Source organism: Sander lucioperca, chromosome 19, assembly GCF_008315115.2.
Source record: "Sander lucioperca isolate FBNREF2018 chromosome 19, SLUC_FBN_1.2, whole genome shotgun sequence".
Taxonomy (NCBI): domain Eukaryota; kingdom Metazoa; phylum Chordata; class Actinopteri; order Perciformes; family Percidae; genus Sander; species Sander lucioperca.
Genome location: NC_050191.1, coordinates 20242744 through 20264853, shown reverse-complemented (window position 1 = coordinate 20264853; position 22110 = coordinate 20242744). Strand labels below are relative to the sequence as shown.

General features: G+C 42.1%; 1 protein-coding gene across 22 annotated transcripts in view; it reads right to left on the bottom strand.

The window, feature by feature from the left end:
- The window catches only part of epb41l2 (erythrocyte membrane protein band 4.1 like 2), a 53170-nt gene extending 31274 nt beyond the window's left edge, over positions 1-21896 (bottom strand). For 17 of the 22 annotated variants that reach the window (XM_031322023.2, XM_031322030.2, XM_031322024.2 and 14 more), the window contains exons 1-4: positions 19822-20069; positions 3584-3816; positions 3201-3407; positions 950-1225 (exon numbers count right to left, since the gene is read on the bottom strand). In XM_031322023.2, the coding sequence (XP_031177883.1) occupies positions 950-1225; positions 3201-3407; positions 3584-3802 (702 nt within the window). In that variant the 5' untranslated portion in view covers positions 3803-3816; positions 19822-20069. Of the gene's footprint in view, positions 1-949; positions 1226-3200; positions 3408-3583; positions 3817-7983; positions 8273-10070; positions 10217-19821; positions 20071-21649 lie in introns of those variants that run through there. The other 5 variants (XM_035995280.1, XM_031322027.2, XM_035995279.1 and 2 more) reach the window with 5 other exon arrangements.
- Between the last annotated feature and the right edge of the window lie 214 nt (positions 21897-22110).

Here is a 22110-nt window from a genome sequence, read left to right as displayed (position 1 = left end):
AAGTAAATACCAAATTAAATGTATGGGGTTGTCACTTAGGGAGCTACTAGAGAAATAGTTTTAATCACTATTGATTATAAATGGTTACAATAGAACCTGTGACACCGGCATGTGATGTTGTGTGTAGAGGGGTAAATGACACGTGCTTGTGAGGGAGTAACAGATGCAGGAAACTAATCTGGAGGGACCCCCATAATCTGCCAGGTTTCTGTGTGTGTGTGTGTGTGTGTGTGTGTGTGTGTGTGTGTGTGTGTGTGTGTGTGTGTGTGTGTGTGTGTGTGTGTGTTCGCGCGTATATGTGTGTGTTCTGGTCACCAGACAAGCCCCTGTAGCGTGCTCTGCATTTATCCCCTAAACCACGCCCTAAACAATGTGAGCGGGTGCTTCTGCCATAACTGCACTTTGAGTCTAAAAGTTCAATACCCCCATGCTCATACTTACACAGACACACACACCCCAAATCTGATCCTATTAGCAATTGCATCATTGACACACTGCCACTCACGTGTGGCCTACTCGACTAGCAAGAGGACACAAGACGGACAATGTGTAAATCTCCATCAGTAGCTACTTGAAACTTTCAAAAGACAGCCTGTTGATTTTCCCATTGATTTCCCATTACAGTATGTACAGTATGTCAGTGTCTAATCGGTCACTCACCGCATCAAATAGAGAAACGCAGATTAGTTATAGATATTCTTTTTTTTTGTCTTGCATCATGACACTTCAAAGTGGAAAATATTAAAGTGGAGAACTACAAACATTCTCCATGTTGTAACAGATTCCGCAATTTTGTACACATAACATGTTGATTAAATCCAATGTGATCAGAACACAACTAACCTCTATCCACTTGTTTTTCTGATCTAAACAGATGTTAAGGAAATGTGCTTTAACATGTGGCAGCAGCATCACAGCAACCCGTCTCAGAGTTTTGTCAAAGTCTTACCTCCACCTCGCAGGTGAAGTCGGTCCCGTCCAGGAGGGCCACGTGACAAGCCATCAGCTTCATCTTGGTCTTCCTCACCAGACGAAGAGGAGACTGGAAAATTGAGGTGTGGCCTTCTTCTTCTTCTTCTTCTTCTCCACCTCCTCCTCCTCCTCCTCCTTCCTCCTCTCCTTCTTGCTCCTTCTTCTGCTCCTCTGCCCCCTCTCCCTCTGTTGTCACCGTGGTCTCGTCTGCAGCTTTCTCAGCACTCTCTTCCACCTTCTCCTCCTTGGCAGGCTATCGGAGTTTGCAAAGGAAAATAGCAGAACAATACAATTATATCAAACCACAGTTACACACAGGGCTCCCCACTGTGGCTGTCATGTAAAAAAGTCATCATTTGTTTAGTAGCGAAGGAAATCACATAAAATCTGACTGTCCAAAGTAAGTAAGAGGGAAGACTGTGTTCTCTCTCTCTCTTTTGTTATTCCCCTTCTAGTCTGAATTTGCTCTTAAAAACTGCAGGCGTTTCTTTTGGCCCGATTACTGAAATGTTGATGTCACTGGGTGGGCCTGGGTGGCCTAATGTGATCACTGGATGGAGCGGGGTGTGTGTGTGTGTGTGTGTGTGTGTGTGTGTGTTTGTCTCTCTCTCGGTGTGTGCTACCGTACATGGTTTGAGCATTGTGAAAGATGACTATCTAACAACCTCTCATCCCTAGGTTTGTTGTTCATTGTAAGCATGAGTAACTGAAGTCTGTGTGTGCAAAACAATATGTGGCTGACTGACAAAGGAGGACATTTGTTTATGCAAAAATACTTTTCACCAGCTTACTGTGTGTGGTAGTTTCTCTTTACGAACTAACTCGCAGCAGTTTTGCTATAAATCCAATATTGCCAATAAATAAGGTCAATTATAATGCCACAATCAAACTCTTTTCGCTCTATTCACAATATAATCTGAATGGCCAAGCCATTCTTATACATGTATGTACTGTACACATTTCCTTTGGTTTAATCAGAGTAAACTAAATATATGCATGTCTTCTGAAAAGCAGTGTGGTTATAGGTGGGCCAAACTACTGCAGTATACTTTCACCGGCAGTGATTCTCCTCTTCATACGCAAATGATTATGTTAAAGGGATAGTTCGACATTTTGGGAAATTCACTTATTCACCTTTCATGCTGAGAGTTAAATGAAAACGTCGACAGAGGTTCCCAAACCCTGGTCCGCGGACCAGTACTGAGAACATATGCAACTGGGCCACAAGGAAACCATATGATTTGGCATGAAAGCTGATTAATAATGAAGTGAATTTGTACTCAATTACAGGCTATTTTTTGCTATTTGCTATTTTGCTGTTACCTTAAAAACTGCACAGCCTGTGCTGTGTTGTTCCTGATTCCTCCCTGTCGTGCCCCAACCAGTAATATGCTGATATAACCAGGCCCGTACCACCACCTTTTAGAATTCAGACATTCGGCACAGAAGTCATTCTTACCGTCTGTATATTTTAAAATTTCATTAAGTAGCCACAATGAAATGAAGTCAAGTTTCAGTTTCTATTTAGTTTTTATGCTTGCACACTTTCTTTTGTCCCCTCTCTTTCTTGTCTGCTTCTCTCCCCCTCCCGGTCATTTAATAATTCATATCAAGGCTCGTTTGTGTGATGAGAGAATAAATAAAGACAGATCACGCCTCAAACTAAACGTCATTTGTGAACCTGCACTTGAATCTGCAAGCAGACTAACGGGAGACCCCCTCAGTGTTTCCTCTATGTTGATTTTGTAGTGGCGGCCCACCATGGCAAAATTTCTTTTACATTTTTAAATTATCCTTCCGACATAATGCACCCCCCCCCCGTTGGCTGCCGCTCACATTGCAATTTAACAACAAGTAGAACTATTCAGAGGTTACTGGGCCCGTCCAGTATAACTCCACATACTGTTGTGTTGATGTAGTTTATTGTCAAAACGTTCGCTTTCTTCCGAGTCGACTTTTAAACCAACAGCTCCACCAAAAACGTCACCGCGGTGGGTCCGTTCTAATTGGACAACGTTCAACTTGTCAGTTCTGTCAGCGAAGTATCAGTTCCGTCTCATACGTAAAGGCGCGGAGGAGGAGGGGGGGGGCGGGTGTTGTTGTTCGGACAGACCTGCCCCCACTGCTAAAAAAAATTCTTAAAGGAAACACCGCCCCTGTCTACTTTATCTTCCAGCATGTGTACTGACAGGGGTCTGGAGAGAAATGACGCTACGTCCTACCAATACCTCAGTGTCTGCGCTGGCGGTGGAATGAGATTCTGCTTCTTTTTCCTTCACTTGCTCCGACTTTACTGCCTCCTTCTCTTCCTTCTCTTCCTCCTCTTCCTCCTCTTCCTCTGCGTGACCGTTGACTTCTGGGGCAGGCCCGTCCTCTTCCTGTGTCACCTTGCTGACCGCTTCCTCTGTGGGTGGGCCCTCCTTGGTCGGCGAGGTCTTCATGGGTCAGAAAAAAAGAACAACAGACATTAAAAATCTGTTAAAAACAGTTATGACTGGAACATAAAACGATTGCTGCTTAATCTAATAAATAACTTAAGTTAATAATTTAAGCAAGGTTTTCTAATCTGCCATGCCAATATACTGTAGTAAGTCTATAATATGAATTGTACCTGGCTCTGAGACTTCTGCTTCTTAAGCCATGTTGGCAGGTATCGAGCTATTCCTTTTCCCTCTTTCCCCTCTTTCTCCTTCTCTTTTTCCTTCTCCTCTCCCTCAGCGTTGGGTACTTCCTGGGTTTCTTCCTTTGCCTTCTCTGATCGGTCCGGCTGAGCGGCTGACTCCTCGGCTTTCTCCTTCACCTCCGTCTCAGAGCCCGCTTCGGTTGTCATGGTGACAGGTCAACCTGCAAAGTGAGGAAGAAGAGCGATGGAAGAGCGTCAGATTTTAAGTATCACACAGTGACAGTGAATGATTCCGTTTCGTTCCGTTTTTTTATGAGACTTAAAGGATTTGTGCAGAAATTCTTTTTTTATATTCTGTGATATTAATAGCTTAACAATGATAGCATTTTGTTTTGGCTGCTGGTATATCACCAAGAGCTGGAGAAAAATCAGACTGCCCCACTGAACTTGGCACAAATATAAATCTTTCATGGCACGCAACTTGAATTTTTTAGTGTAACAATTTTTTATTTTTTTTTATAAATGAGACACATCGTCCCATGGCTTTTTGAGAGCAATCAATGTTTCCTTTTACAATGGGAGTAAGATAGAATGGTAGACAGAAAGAAAATAAAAGAAAATATCTCTGGAAATATAAAGTGAATAGGTCCTTTAGTCATGTCATGTGGGGAATATGACACAAATATTAAATATATTAGGGTTGTTAGTTATCTGATTCTGGCCCTTTGGCTCATAGCTGTTAGCACATGAGCTCATAGCTGTTTGAAACATTAGCTCTTGGATTGGAGTCATCCAAGTCCCTTTTACAGAAGTACACAAAAACAGAACTGAGGATGTCATTATGTCACACAACGAGTTTCATCTGGGTCAACAGCTGGTCACGAGGAGACACACACAAACACACACACACACACACACTATGAGGGGAAATTACTCAATTCTTAATATCTGAGTCATTGGTTTTACCCTGCAGCTGTGATCAACACACACACACACACACACACTTCAACCCAAATATCTTTGGCAGCGCTGTCCACACACACCCTATCAAGGCACAGCCAGTTATTCAGCATGACACTAATTTGTTGAGAACACTACATGACCATGACGTTGGTCTTGCTAGGACATTGAGGTCATAATGTGCAAACCAGCCCACTGAGGGTGTCTACCTACATAGTCTTGTTTGTGTGTGTGTGTGTGTGTGTGTGTGTGTGTGTGTGTGTGTGTGTGTGTGTGTGTGTGATCCTGAGGGTTAAGCAGGCTGAGGGTTAAGCATGATTCATACACCTTTAAGCCAGTGTCATGTCTTTTCAATCTTTCTCAGCCCGTTTTCCTCACACCATGTCTCTCTGTCTCCCCTCCCTCTAATTCAATTATTCATTACGTTGCATGCATTTTACTTTCTAACCATCTCACCAGTTCTGACTCTCTCTTTTCTGCCCTGCCACCTTCAATAAGAGAGGACACACATACACATCCACAGTGCAGCAGCGGTGTGTAGGGAGGGGGGGCGGGGGTAAAAATAGTACAGGTCTCCTTACGCATGATCGGCTAATGAGGCAGTGAGGGGGGGTGGAGCCCCCCTCCACCCCCCCGGTGGGGTGGATAGAGAGAGGTGTATGTAGGTGTATGTAGGTGTGTGCAAATGTCAGAGAGGCAATATAATACTATGTGTGCTTGTGCAGATAAGGAGAAGAAATGCAAATACAACTGACCAGTGACATAACAGAACAAACTGTACTCGGCCCTAAGTCCTTCGGTTCCTATTAAACCATAACAACATAAATATTTAAATCAGGTCGCAAATAATTTTTTTTAGCCAGTATGGCTGTAGGGATGTAGGGCAATATCTGTCCATCTCAACAACCACTGGGTGGATTACCCTGAAATTTGCAACAGTCCTTCCTGATGGCCAGAGGATGAATCCTAGCGACTTTGGTGACCCCTTACTTTCCATCTAGCGCCACCAGCAGGTCAACGTTTCCACTTAATGAAGTATCTATATCTAGTATCTATATGAAGGCATTCATGGCTCAAAGAGGATAAATCTTGGTGACTCTGCTGAGTTTAATCCATGTTGAACCACCTTGGCACTGACCAAAGTATAACTTTATTGTCCCCGAGGAGCAATTATTTGTACAGCCAGCAGACACACATAACGACAAGATAAACAACAATACAGCAAAACATGAAATACCCACAGTATCTAAAACCACAATAGTAAATAAAAATACATACATTCAGAACAGTTCTGCAATTTGTTTAAAATGGAAATAGAAGTCGGGATAAAAGAGTTTCTGAGTCTATTTGACCTGCATCTGGGCATGGAGTACCTACGGCCTGAGGGAAGTAACTTAAACTGGCAGGACAAGGGGTGGCTAGGATCAGCTGCAATGGATTGGGCCTTCTTTGCCACTCTGTTGGAGTAGATGTGGGAAAGAGTGGGAAAGTTAATGCCTACAATCTTGCCACATGACCCAACGATACTCTCTAGTCGTTTTTTGTTTTTCATGGACAGAGACCCAAACCAGCAATTAAAACAAAAGGTTAAAACAGACTCAATAAAACATTCTCATGAATGTAGGGTCAATGTTGAAATTCCTCAGTTTTCGGTAAAAGTACATACGCTGATGGACTTTGGCACAAACAGCATCAGTGTGCGGTTCAAAACATAGCTTGCTATCAATTATTGTGCCAAGGTACTTATATTCTTGTATTGTCTCAACAGTTTGGCCATCAATAACAGTCGAGGGAAGAGGAGGGCACTGTTTCCTAAAATCAATAATTAATTCTTTGGTCTTGGATGTGTATGTGTCCTATGTGCAATACTTTGCGAAAGTGTGCAGGCTGCTATCTGTGCATCCAAATACATTTTAGATAAACTTGAGCATATGTTTGACCCTGTGTATGAGACGATAGATTTGGGTCATCCCCAATTTGTTCCTTCATTTGTCCGGCCCTTAAGTCAAGTCATCAAAACAGGCCTGCTAGTACCTACTTACTGCAGTTCCCACTCCTCTAAGACACTGTGTTTCTCAATGAACTAGCTAGCAGAGCATCTGCGTGTGTGAGTTGGCATCAGAGTGCAGCTTTTTGCAAGATGTTCGTCACGGCCTCTTAGGCCTGCTTTAAACCAGTCTCTCTCTCTCTCCCCTCTCCCCCCCCCCCCACCAGGAACCTTGTTCTACCTCTCTCACAACTTACTAGCACACCCTCTCCTCTCTCTATCTCTCTCTCTCGTCTACTCTCCAGCCCAGGGTTCCTCATTCTCTTTTTCGCTAAATCTCTGCACTCATCTCTTTCCTCTCCCAATCCCTTTCTTCCGGGCCCCCTTTCAAAGCCCTCCAATCGTCTGCTCGCATTATCTCCCCCTAAACCCCTCCCCTGCCTCTCTTCTTCCCACAGTCCATATAAACAATACCAGTGACATTAGTACTTTCTGGCTCTTCATATATACACATATGCACACACGGAATGGTTTGTGGCAGTAAAATCATCTGCATAGCATCTAATGTAAGTCAGTGTTAGGGGGCTGACAGTCATCACAGTACAGTATTCTAGTATGCGACAGCAGTTTTTTTTTTTAATGAATGGGTAAAACATGCTTTCAGCAGAACTGCGTCATAAACTTCTCTCCCGTATGAAAGGGGTTGAACTATTTCCAGACATTATGCGTTTTCTTGTTTCATCATGAAAGTATCTCTACATTTGCCTAGAGGCGAGTACTAGCCCTAACTGTCGTGCTGTTTTCTCCGACTATTTCACAGTCAATTAGCAGCGTTCAAGTAACCCAGTTGTCCAAATAGGCAGGAGAAAAGCCTGCAGATTCATGATAAAAACTCAAGACACACAGCTACTCCTGCCAGTTGATTCAGACGAAGTATTTCTGTGTTTGGGTACATGCTTTTTTTCTCTCTCCATCTGTTTCTCTCACCTAGCATATCTTGACTCTCTTCCTCATCTTATCATTATCTATAAGCTTACATATATGCCGGCCCTTGCTCTTGGAAGCAGCTTATCAGTATTTATTTTAGTTTTAGTTAGTATTACTTTAATCTTATTATTTGCTTAACTCAAATCAGATTAGAATATGATGTTTTCTTGACACAAATTCCACCTGCTGTAAGTATCCGATGAACAGCTGTTGCATATGATCGTCACAGCAAAGATGAAAAAGTAACTTCTACAGGGATTTACAATGACTGGACTCTTTAATCTTTGCCTTAGTAAACAGCTCCTTCAGGCTTTACTGCTGTACGACATAAGACACTAAATCCAGCCTTCTAACACCCGTTACTTTTTTTCAAATTAATTGTTGAATGAACTGATGGACACTTTTTTTCAAATGAATTGTTGAATGAACTGATGGACACAACTAATGACCTTACCTATCGTTGCTTCTGTTGCTCTCTTTTTTTCCCCTGTAACTTTCCTTTTTGCCTCTTCTCTTTACTTCTTCTCACCTCCCGTTTTCCTTCTATTTGTCCTCACTTTCTTTTACTCTTTTTCTCTTGCCTATGTCTGTCTTTCCTTCACTTCCCACCTCTTAGCAAAATGTCTGCCCTACAAACCGTCATTGCCATTTTCTCTCTTCCATCCTCTCTCGTCTCTCTCTCTATCTCGGAGCTCAGCGTCTGCTTCCCTCGGGACTATCGCTCAGAGAAACAGGGCAGCGAACGAGAGGGTGGGGGGGTGAAAGAGAGGAGCAGAGCACAGGCAAACGGAGTGCTGGAGGAAGAGAGATGGAGAGAGGTGAAAGAGGGATGGAGGAAGGAGAAAGGAGAAAGGAGAGAGAGAGAGAGAGAGAGAGAGAGAGAGAGAGAGAGAGAGACCACACCCAGTGTGCATGCCTCCTGTGGCAGATTACTAATGGATACTAGCATGGACTATCCAAAATCCCTCTGGGAATCTCCTCAACACTGAGCGGCCATTACCTCACGTTCTTGGCCTGCAATATTTTGCAATTACATCTTCTAAGGAAAGAAAACATTACTAAATAAAATAATGAATTAAACAGAGACCTTTCAGACAATAACACCAGGGAAGAAACACGATATTGCACAAGTACAAACACTTAAGCTCTCCCACTTACAACTTTATTGCTGTCTGGGTTATAGGGGTTGTCGTCATAGTAACAACAACTTCCTGCCCTGGCCTGTGGCCCAGAGATAAAAGTTTATGGAAGGACAGACATAATACTAAGTGCAAGAAAAGGAGAGAAAAGACAGAGTTAACCTACTGGCTTTAATGGTTTTCGCATTTATGTTCGGTTACTATCCGATTAAGCAGATATGACAACTCGCAGTCTAATAAAAAGAAAACCCAATCTAAGGGGCAGAATGGGGGCAGAGAGGGGAGGAACTGGTTTCCATGGCAACGACATTCATGGCCTACAACAATAAATCCCCATGGAGACAAGAGATTACCACAGCAAAAATACAGATTAGTGGACCAGCGTGGAAGTGACAATGGAGATTATTACCGTGCCTAAACCCATTTCAAACCACATCAGATTTACAGCAGATATTACATGCTGCTGGACCTACAGGAACTGCAGCAGCTACTTGCCCCTCCCTCCTCTCATCCTTGCTGATGCACCACACCCACTTGAACAGGGTGCTTGGCTTACAGCAGGCCTGTAAATTATACTTATGATATCTGTCCGCTTTCTGTCATTAGTAGTAGTTGCTTCATGTTGTGTGTGTCAAGCTACTTCATTGTTCACCGAGAATTTTCAAGACATCATCAAACCAAGCTTCTCAGCTTCTAATACTTGATCCTCCATCAGAACAATTAAGCGAGTATGTTGCGACAACTACAACCATTGCAACCCTCCAACCCACTGGACAAAGTACCAGAGGGAGGGTTTGATGAACTATTCACAAAGCCAAAGGGCAGAGAACAACAAAACCATCCCACTTGTTTAGATTCTGGCCCGATGTCATTTCCAACCATACAGCTATTCATTCAACACAAACCTCTAAACCACTTGATAAAATCTGAGAAGTGGGCAGTGATGCAGACGTCTGAAAACAGGCTAACCAGCCTTGTGTGTGAAAGTTGTAACAGGTGTTTTTATACCACAACATACACATCTTTTCAGGGGATGTGTGTGTGTACACATGTGCACGTGTAGCTGTAGTTTCAACCTCATGTCCCACACACGCACACACACGCCACAACACTGCCGACAGCGAAGACCTCAAATACTGAAAAGTATATTAAACCTCAATCACAGTTTGTAACCAGCAGCAGCAGCACTTCAGGGGTGTAGTCTACATGGAAAACTTTGTTGAAATAGATGCAAAATAACCCATGTATCCCTAAAGCTGCATTGTTTGCTGTCAGTGTGGATATTATTAATTGCCGTTTGTTTGTGTCACTGCTGTGTGTTAAACAGTTAGTGTTTTAATTGAGCTAAAAGGGTTGTTTTTGACAGTTGGTGAACACTAAGGGCAAAAGGGTTCCAATAAACATTGGAAATCGACGGGCCATCATTCAGCTGAGACTAATGAATTAAAACTCCAATCCAGCAGATCGCACTGGGACATCCCAAATGCTGAACAACAGCCACCACGGTCCAACAGCTGACAGTTACTGGCTCCCAGTTTGGTTTTGAAATAACCACACACATGCATATACACACACGCAGAGTGCAGAATCCTAATCTGTGCTGTTCTCTTGTACGATCTGTCCATCTGTCACACAATGACACATGCATACACACGCACCTATACCAAACACACATGTAGGCACATACTCACAAAATCACTGATATACACACCAGCTATGGGATCACACACACACACACACGGTGTGAAAAAGTTGACCATGCCTGTCCCTTTACACTGCACTCTGACCCTCAAACTGCGGATTACACAAAGGATAATCCCTGTGTGTGTTTGTGTGTCTGTCTGCCTGTCTATCCATTCATCCCTTCATCTTCCTCTCAGTCCTGTCCATCTCTCCCAGCTACACCTGATATCAACACTTCGCCGCCTTCAAAGAATACATGCTCTGACACAAACTATGTCTCTTTGCTGCCTTCAGTTTGAGCTAAGCTTAAATGAACGGTCAGCTCATAAGGTATGTTTAAATGACCAATACTATGTCATTACTTTTGTTACCGTATTATTACTGTCAAAACTGCTATTGTCAGCTGCAAAACTATATGGCAGAACCAATTGAGCTTTACTCTTCAACAACACCAAGACACTCTATTTAGCTCTATGCTACTATAACTAATAATCATCACTTTAAGGATATGTATGGATGCTATGTCTTGCTATTTTGCTAATGCTTTTATTGCAAAGTAGAACAAAATTCCATTCAATTAATTTTGCATTATTGGTAAAAACTATGAAATACATTTGTGGGAAATGTTGGATGAAAAAAGAAATGTATTAGCAACTACTACAACTAGATTAAATAATACCACGACATTTTTATGAACCCTATCTTCTAGCAATATAAGTCTCTTTCTCTCTTTCTGTGTGTGTGTGTGTGTGTGTGTGTGTGTGTGTGTGTGTGTGTGTGTGTGTGTGTGTGTGTGTGTGTGTGTGAATAATGGGTAAGCTCATAATGACTATTGTTAGCTGCTAAACTCCCCTATTCAACGATTAAAGCAGTCAGGCGCAAGTGCCCTGTCTGTGTGAATGACTCTGTGTGTGTGTGTGTGTGTGTGTGTGTGTGTGTGTGTGTGTGTGTGTGTGTGTGTGTGTGTGTGTGAGAGAGATAAAGAGCGAAGGTTTGGGTCGGTCTCACAAGTGCACATGAGATGAGATACAGTTCGCAGTGTGTGTGTGTGTGTGTGTGTGTGTGTGTGTGTGTGTGTGTGTGTGTGTGTGTGTGTGTGTGTGTGTGAGAGAGACAGGGAGTGAAAAAGACGGGAAAGAAGAGAGGAAGGCAGGCAAAGCAGGCATTATCTGGGAGGAGAGAAAGAGGGAGCATGTGAAAGAAAGACAGCGCAACTGGTGGTGGAAAAAAAAAATGGTGGTGTTACTATGGCGACGTACATCCCATAGAGGGTGGTAACAACAGGTGCCTTGGCAAAACAAATGATATTATAGCCATCGATGCTCACTATTACAGCTGCCTGGTGAAGCAAGCAAATAAAAACACATGAAGTGAACATCCTACCCCTCAGGCACAGCTCGACGGAAAGCTTTCAAATCTGTTAGCACACTGTCGCTACATGGTATTTTTAAGAGCAAACTGGATTTCTTAACACAATAAATCACCCTTATCCAGCCTAATGTCTCTAATAGGACACAACAAATAAGAAGGTGGCGCCACATCCCACAGTTAAGGGCACATATGTAATCATTTAGTAACAAGATGAGAGGCATCGGGTTTGATTCAGCTCTGTAGGTGATTGATCGATTGATCGCATCTTACATTTGCTTCACAGCGATTAGTCAGAGAAGCACGTCACAATGTCAGAGGAAAAGAAACCCCTCCAAGTAAATAGAACCCTTATTAGGATGTGACCATGCATTTATAGCTGCATCAGTAAATATAATGCAACAAGTAGCAAGCTTGGTCAGGAGCACTTGTTCTGCAGTAATGCAATAGTGGGAATGTAAGGTACTCCGACATACACCAACTCAGAGCTGCCTGACATTTTCTAACTACTAACCTTTACCCCATACTCTAAGATTAGCCATTCCCCTTGTGAATGTCATAAGATGTCCTCATTACTGAACATCATCCGGTTTTTCTCAATTACTGTGAGGACACGTCGCCTCTAAAGTCCGGACACGTTATGTGAAATATGTTGCCGCAACCGGCTCTCCTCATCTGGTCAATGACATGACCAGACAGAGTCAGCCTATTATCAGTTAATCCCAGACCGGTGACCCCCTGACCCCTAACCAGGAAACAGGAAGTGTGGCAAAGGGGGGGCAACTTTAAACCTGGCTTCTCCCGTTTCGCTCGGTTAATCTCCATCTTTGTCTTCAATTCTCATTTTTTAGCCGCACATAATATCTCAGTAACTGGGTCCCTCTCCTTCTCTCTCATTAGGAACCTGTCAACATAAAAACAGGAAGTGACAGAGTGCAAAACATCCGTACAATCATGTTTTTTCTCGGAACATTTGTGGATAAGGAAAACACACACATCTATTTGGGTGTTTCCCCACACACAGGCTACATCGTGGCACACAGAGAGCCCAAGTTACACCCCTTCTCCTAGTTAACTAACTTCTGTCACTTAATAGGTATTCTCGTAGTTTTGACCTGTGGGAAAAACTGTCTATTGACCCTGCTTTCTGCCCCCCCCATCCCTCATTCGCAAACACACACAGTTCACTGGGTTCTTTACACTCTTTCCAAGATGTTTTACAAACTTCAGAGCTGTTCAAAGGTTACTAATGAGAACAAGTTAGATGGTCTGCACTCCATCTCAACCCTGTTGCCCCAGACACTCCTCTCACTTCCGTTTCCTCCCCTCATCCCTTCCTCATTATCGCTCTGCACTGGTATCCCACCTACTCTGTGCTCCCCACTTCTTCTCTTCCCTTCCCGACTTTTGTGACAGCCCGAATGTACATGAACCAACGAATGGATAGTCAATACATGATGAATGAAGTTAAAAGGTATACTATGCAGTTTCCTTTTTGTCAAACAGCTACCCCTAGAGTTGCTGTAGAATACTTTTATTTTGCGTTACTGTCGTAAATACCACTCACGCAGAGCCGTCTCTGCGCTCACGGCCTGATCCCCTCCCCCTGTAGGACTGGTCTTATTATCAACAATGGATGAATCAACAACTTTGTGTAAAAACTGACAGACAAGCAAGCGCAACAACATACAACACAGAACGCAAGCAAGTTTACTTGACATGTTGATCAAATGTCGGGAGTACAGTCTTCAAGTTGGCCTTATTAAAGTCTCCTGCGATTATGTGAACACCGTCGGGGTGGGCCCGCCGCTGCATGCTAGCATCGGGTATCCCCGGGTAGAGCCAGGTTTCAGTGACAATCAAAACACAGCAGTCACGAACATAGCGATTTCCAGCGAGTTGTAATTCCAAGTTATCCATTTTATGCACCAGGGATCTGGCATTGGAGAGATACAGGCTCGGTAGAGATGGCTTGTGTGCTATGGTAGCCTTAGCATAACACCGGACCTGCAGCCCTGCTATTCCTCTCCCTCCTCCGTCTGCCTCACCTCCTAGACCCGGCAACAATCCATGGAGAGACCGGCAATCTCGCTGTCGTCTGGGATGTTGTGCGTATGATGAAAGACACTTGAAATGGATATCTGGTGCTGGTCAGCGACGTCCAAAAGGTTCTGGCGGGTGTAGCGGATGTTCGCAGAACCGATAGCAGTAAAGCAATTTGTGATTCTCGTGAGATTTTGGCAGGGCGCCATCTCCCAAACCTGCATTGCTGGTTTGGCCAGCAGCGTCCCCCACCGCTGCGTTGCTATCGGGATGATTCGCCATACTACGAGTCCGTTTACCATCGCAATGACTTTGAAGCTCTTATTTTAAGGTACAAAGCTTGCATAGTGTGCCTTGAACACACAAATGGTTAAATGAATGAAATGATTAAAGAATCCTTCCGTCATCAATCAGTAAATGAGTGAATTTAAAATGTGTCACTATGTTCTATCATTTTATAGACAATTGAGACTGAGAACAGACTGATTGATCGATTTAATTGTTAGTGGAAGCCCTTGGAGTTGGCCGTTTTAGAGTACAGAATTTTTATTCATTTATTTTGACATTACTGTAGGTCCATTATCCCACTTTTGGTGTGTGTTTGCTGTCCTCTTATGGTCTTGTCACATAGAAATAAGCCTTCTAACCATCTCATCTTGATATTCTGAACTTGTGTCAAATACCATAAAGGGATGTTGATATCAGATATCAGTACAACATGAGCTGTTTTTCTGCTGATCTAAACCTCAGTGCCAACATTTCCTCCTGTTGCTCACAAAGATGTGGCCTTTAAAAGATGAAGGCTGTGCCCCGTCCTGCCATGCTATGTTCAGCCTCTCTCTGGGAGAATGTGACCCTATGCTGATTAATCTGTTTTTAACTGTGTTTGGCCCCCTGCCAAAGCCACAGGCCCACGCTCTCTCTCTGTTTTTTATTCTATCGCTTCTTTCAGAGCTGGTCACTTGTGGGTGAAGGCAGTCGGCCCTCTCTTTATGCGACCCTCTCTGATGTAAAATGTTACCCTTCAACACAAGGATTTTCTATTCTCCTCTAATAGGCCCTCTTGTTAAACTAGAAAAATAGACTAATCTCCACAAACATACTATCAAACTCTATTCTATTTAATTAGATTAAGCTTGTTAGTTCAACGCAGTTAAGACAACATTTATTCTCAACTTTACAGGCTACAATAACGTTTTTTTTACTATCTACACTCTAGTGTTCACGTTTAATTTTTTTTGGCATTTAGCTGACCCTCTTACCCAGAGAAACTACACTCCCTCCCTCTCCCTTTTTGTCCCCTCCATCACACACACGTCCTCTACATCTCTATCCCCCTTTCACTCTCCCCACCCTCACCCTCTCTCACCCGCCCTCCTTCCCTCACTGTCTCTGTGGCTGTAATAAGCTGAACATTGCAGTACAGTTTCCATTCATCCATGCCGCTCTGATCTTCTCTGCATGAATGCCAGTCCTGTGGTGCCCGCTGGCCGAGCGGCTCTGAAAGCTAGAGGCTAACACCCGCCGGTCATGGCTGACTGCTACACTGTAAAATATGCCCACCTTTAGTAATTGTTGTGAGGAGATGAATGCTTTGAATTGTGATTTGGACTTACAGTGTTAAACCATCTTGATAGACAAGAAGATGAAGATAAGATGTGCTAGTAATCCACACTGTAATCAATCTTTTTCAGAAGGAAACATGGGTGACAGCTTCAAGGAGAATTATGTTTCTCTGTATATGCTTATTTTCTAAAAACACAGTCAGCACTCAATCTGATGTGACAGTAGGGCTGTGTGTCGGGAGTTGATGTGACGTGTTTTGCTCCTGTTGAACCGACAGGGAACACACACACACACATACGCACGCACGCACGCACGTTCCCATAGCCTTTCCGAATGGTTAAGCAATATCTCTCACTCTCTGTCGCTCTCACTCAGTCTCTCGTTCTCCTCTTGTGTCTGACTCTTCTCACTTCCGCTCTACTGTGTCTGTATTCCCACCTTTCTCCTTTTGTTACTCCATCTCTGGTTTCCTGTTTTTGTCTCTCTGTGTCTGTCCAACTTGCCCATGCACCCCTCAGAGAGTGAGAGACAGAAAAAAGTACAAACAGAGTACCGTACATGCATTATTACGTTTTCCTTAAACCAATGCGGCAATGTGACAACACATCGAAGTTATAAAATATGAAAATAAAAGCACAATTCAGTTATACTGTCCCCTTAAGACAGTGACAAGTTAGTCCTTTCTTTCACAGCGTAAGCAAGATACCTACTGTTCCTAATTACTTATAGCCAACACCTGTTTCCAAGATGTTATCAATTCTTCTGATTCAATTTCTAGAGCTCTGACACCCAAGTTTTGTGACATTGGAAAGAACCAAGCCACTGTAAATACATACAAAAAAGAATTCCATAAAACACACTGATGCCAAAATGACCGAAAACGAATGGTTTTGCCCAACAACTGCGATACTGAGAGGGAGAAAAATCATGCACACATTCTGGCTAACCCAGACTTAGTTCCAGCTTCCTTTAATGAGCAGATTCTCCCACCAGAACAACCAATTAAGGCTTCTCATTAGTGGGTTGGACAGAGCTGCCACTGTTCTACACATCCTGAGAGTCTGAGAATGAACATGGCGCTGATGATTATAGATAAACTGTACACACAGTGACAGACGTGCTCACTGCTGGATTTCCCTAATACCTTACCAAACCAAGAGTCCTTCCTGCTTAGTACTATGTGGAGTATTGAATATTTGTTTAATATATCTGTTTTCATGATGGCTGTTTTGTGTATCCACACTAGAGCTGGGCAATATATCGATATTATATCGATATCGTGATACGAGACTAGATTTTAGATATCGTAATATGGCATAAGTGTTGTCTTTTCCTGGTTTTAAAGGCTGCATTACAGTAATGTACTTTTCTGAACTTACCAGACTGTTGTAACCGTTCTATTATTTGCCTTTTACCCACTTAGTCATTATATCCACATTACTGATGATTATTTATCAAAAATCTCATTGTGTAAATATTTTGTGAAAGCACCAATAGTCAACACTACAATATCGTTGCTGTATCGATATCGAGGTATTTGGTCAAAAATATCATGACATTTGATTTTATCTGCACCTTGACCACCCACATTTTCCCTGTTCCCATGTTCCTATGCATATTATTTGTTCTATGAGGCTGTATACGTATACGTTTCTTGTTCTCGATTCCAAGCGCACCCAACATGTGTGGCTGTGCTAAATAACCTGAACACCTGTAACACAATATCACACAATAGCACTGCAGAAAATAATACCTTTGTGAAGCATGCAATGTTCAATTGCTGTTGAGACTTTGCAGAGAGAGGTGTATTAAATTAACACTATGGTCATTTCCGGGTCCTTAAGTTTGTTTGTGCCGTTGTTGTACTGGATTATCCGTCTCCATTCACAAACTGATCAGTGGGAACACATTCGTAACGCCAAAAGACCTACGAATATTTGGATAGAAACCTTAGAAAAGTCTGTTTGTTTAATATATGCCTCAGTCAGCAGTCCACACAAAATGAAGAAATTCATATTTAGCTGGCTGGCTGTGTGGCTAAATGGATGGATGATAACTCTGTTATGTAACTTGTTCAATTCCACAGGGTTTCCACTGGGCTCTTAGAGAGGTTTAGGTACCGGGTATGTGCAGAAAGATTATAGTCTTGTCTCCATATTCAAATAAAAATAGAGATGGGTTTACATGGAGAAAAAAAAAAGATCGTATGTGTAAAAAAAAAAATTTGTTGTATAGTTTATGCCCATCACATTAGAATAAATAGTTATGAAAAGTCAAACAGGGTCTACGGTCTTTAGCAGGTATCCTTGTGTATGTTGGAAGTCAGAGGAGGAGAAATGTGACTTGGTGATTGCTTTGTGCTCATTTTTCATGGAAAACAACCCAATGCAATTGTTACAATGACATACAATAAAAGCATGAATAGACATATTCCTAGTTACAAAGTCCCACATCCATCACCACTGCCGATGACATTGTCCCTGCCCTGATGTCCTCCATTTCTGTTTAACCTACCTTCCTTTCCCTCAGAGGAGAAAAGACAAGAAGGCGGCAGGCACCAGAGCCGAGTTGTGCTGATTAAACTAATGAGTAGTTGGACACACACACACACACACACACACACACACACACGCAGATCTAAGGGTGATTGTTAGACGCATAGCCCTAATATTAGTCTGTCTGTGTTGTTCTCAGGCATGGTAATGCTGCAGCACATATCAAACTCTAAATTACAAAAGCAGTTATCATTTTCAGTTATCATCAGTTATCATATGTTATTTGTTTTAAAAGAGACAAATAGTTTGAGGAGTATCAAACTGCATTACATCCGACTGTGGCACCATACATACATTGATTTAGTTCCTCAAAATTGAATTATGTCGATGTAAAATATATGTTTGCCAATTGCCACTGACTTCTTACACGTCATCACAATCTAAGCTCAGTCCAGTGTGTCTGCCAGCCTTCCCATTTGCAGGTGAACTAATAGAAAACATGACATCTGACAAACAAAGTATGACTTCTAATACTCTGCCTGGGAATAAATATACACACACGTTAAGTACACACAGTTCTGTCTGCAGATAAATGGTAAGAGTATGACGAGAAAGTAAGACAGAAACTGTGGTGGTGCAAAGGCAGACCTGTCAAACTTTAAACAAATCTTAACTAGAGAGTTTGAAATCCATTTAAAGCCATTAAAATATCAATACTTTACTGCAGAAATGTTCCATACATGGTATGGTTAACATCATCTTCTAGTTACATGGTCAAATTAGAGCCAATTTGAGCCACTTATCAAACAAAACAGGTCAAACGTTTGCCGATTACTTTTCTGTTTCATATCTTTATAAATTAAATACTATGTTTTCGGGATGATAGTCAAACTAAAGGCTTTACCACATCAGTTTTGGCTCTGATAAGTTGGTATGGGATGTGCTCAACCTTTTTATTATCTTTTTATATTATCTTTAAAATAACCAGTAAGGTACACAACAGACTAATTGTTAATGGATAATACCATTCCACAAATACTGTTTATTCTTAATTCGGGTGGATGCTCTCTGAATATCTCGGTTGCCACCGTCCCACCTGGGACGAAACCTCTTTGGAATTCCGTAGCTAAATAGGACTGCCTTTCCCAGAAATCTGTGTGAACCACTTTCCAGAATTAAACCATATGCAACGAATCCCTTCATAACAGTAAAACGTGTTCCAGTGTTGATAACGTTACTGCTAAAAGAGGAAGCACTGCCTATACACAAGGAAACGGACACACGACAACGACAGACAAAACGGCTTTAAATTAAATGTTGTTCTCAACAGCTTGATGCCTTCAAACAACCACCTACTAACGTTCCTTGTTAATTCGGCGTTAACAAACAGCTTCATGAATCGTCCGACCAAAACTGTGACGGATGTTTGAATGGTCTTCAAACGTAACGAGTGCGTTAGCATGATTAGAAGAAGAAACCGCCAACGTTAACTCACCGTTAACGTGACATAGCAGTAGAATTCACCTAGCTACACCAGGAAATACAACCACCAGCAGCAACGGACCGGGGTCTATTCATTTAGAAATGGCTTTTAAGTAAACATGTAATTTACGCTGGTTTTACCTAGCTAAGCTAACGTTAAGTGTCTCCACGAAACCTCTGATGCTAACCGCATAAAACCCATCCGAGCGAGATGAAGCGGGACATGAAAGTAGTTTAGATGATGTGAAGAAGATAGTCGCCATGAAAAGCATTATATCGAAGGTATGACTGCGACTCCAGATAACGGATTTCAGTGGGAAGCGTGCGGTTTGCTTGACCATTTCGAAAACTGCTTCTGGTTACTGTGGTTGTTAGTGCAGGTTGTGCACCTAACGTTACACCTACATACGGCAACAAACTCGACATTAAAAACGCTAAATACCCAAAAGGCATTGAAGCAGTCGCCAATGTATAGCTAAATCACGTGATTTAAATGGTGGTGAAATCAAACATTACCTGTTGTGATTTTCAACGATGCGTGTGGGAAACTTTTCCAAACGTGGCCTCTCACTGTGTTCTCCTCCAAAAAATAACGTACGTCCCACTATCTCAGCCTCCAAAATCTCCACTACACACCGAAAATCTGGCCAGGGATCAAAGCAGACGTATCCATCATCTTCAAGAACCGCCCCGTACAGTGAAAAAACATCTTTTAGCGGTCTCTCATTGGCTCAGATAGGTCACTGTATTAGATCCTGAGATGTGATTGGTCGCCCGCACTGTCCATTCGCGTAGGGAGGGACGTTCGATGCAGATATGGCAGTGCTAGCGTGGCAGCCCCCTCTAGAGGACGAATAGCATCACTGCAATATGGTGATCACTGTTTTTATTTCATTTTTTTTAAATATTTTAAATTCAGAATTTTGAGACCACAGTTGTAGTTACAATTGGAAAGGCGGTTACAATTTTTGTTTTTCAAATCAATCAATACATTTCTGGCCAGAATTAATGGGAAAATAATGGATCTTTGCCCTTTTGTTCAAGACATATTGCCTCTCGAACTTTTTTCAACTTTACTTGTATTATTTATTGATAGAAGTTGATGAAGCTCATCTCTTCTGCTTTAACTTTGCTAACCATTTTTTTCTCAGCCAGTTCAGAAATTTGAAAAAATTGAAAATAGGCACATTTGCGAATAATGTACAACCCCGTATTTGAGAAACAATGCAGTTCAGTGATATGAATATTGATGATCGGTTGTCAGCAGTGACCCCTTGATGAAGCTACGTTTGGTAATTTGGTGTTCTGCAAATCACAGTATAGAAGGGTTTTAATTTCTTTTCTTTTTTAAAGATGATTTTTTGGGGCTTTTTCCACCTTTAATGGACAGGACAGGTGAGAAAGGGGAGAGAGAGGGGGAAGACATGCAGGAAATTGTCACAGGTTGGAGTCGAACCCTGGACCTCTGCGTCGAGGCATAAACCTCTAAATATATGTGCACCTGCTCTACCCACTGAGCCAAAGGGTTTGAATTTCTGAGCACTGAGGAAATAAAAATATATGTACAAGGTATGAAATTGTTAGAAAATAGCAACTGATGCTTAACAGCCGTGTTACAAAATCACACTTAAAATCTTTGATGATGATGGACACAATAATTGATCATTTGATTGTGTTGATCTACTTCTTCAACACAGATATTCTTTCACTTCTCAACATATTCTTAATTTATTTGCAATGTGTATTATGGTTCAGATTAAGATGCTCAAATGCAGTTTTCTAATTAATTAACGTGGAACACATGACAATTGAGCCATTGTGAGAGGCAGTTCATTAGTATGTGTGGTGCTAGGCAGTTGCCACACATGTGCTTATGCAAAACAAACAAACTTCTGAGTATCTTTCTGTTTAAGCCTTCTTAAGGCAAGACACACCTATGACTGTTTACTCATCACACAAACACACACACACACACACACACACATACACACAAACACACACACATACACACACACACACACACACACACACACACACACACACTACTGTATACGCCAACACCCACACTCAGATTAGAGAAGCTCAAGTAATTGGCTTATAGCGTAAGGCAGCGTGGAGATTTGACATCTACAAAAGAGGAGGAGTTAACAACCACATAAGAGAAACATCAATGTATACTTGAGAAATACAAACAACTATAAGAGAAAGTTGAGTGAGTGGAATAGGCTACTAATAATACTAATTAAAATATGTTATCACAAAAACTGTCAATAGAAAAAACAATTAGATTTTAAGCAGGAATAATACATTTTGCAGCAGGTAGGGTGTGTTTTAGTGAACTCACCATTAGTAGAGTAGCATGGATCCAGCAGAGCAGCACAGCAGGCCAGAAGAGTGTGCACACACAAACACAGAGGAATGGAGAACAGAAAATCAGACATTTCTTTAAACTCCAGGCACATCTACATGTTTATTTTCTGAGCTGCATCTGCTACAGTTGCATTCCTCAGATTTAGGCGCATTTCATGCAATAACATTACACAGATACAAAAGGTTGCACTGGCTGTTTTGTTACAGTTACACAATCCCTACATTATGAAGAGAAAAAAGTGACACAGCTGATTCCTGTCCACCCGTGACTGAGCATCCAGACCAGTCATGAGGAAAAAAAGACAACACGCAGCAGATCTCCTCTCTGGTTTGACAGCAAACAGTCTGCTATCAGTCTAATTCTATTGGCATAACATCCACATGTTAGGAGAGTGACAGGAAACACACCCACACTGGAACATTTAGTCACACAAA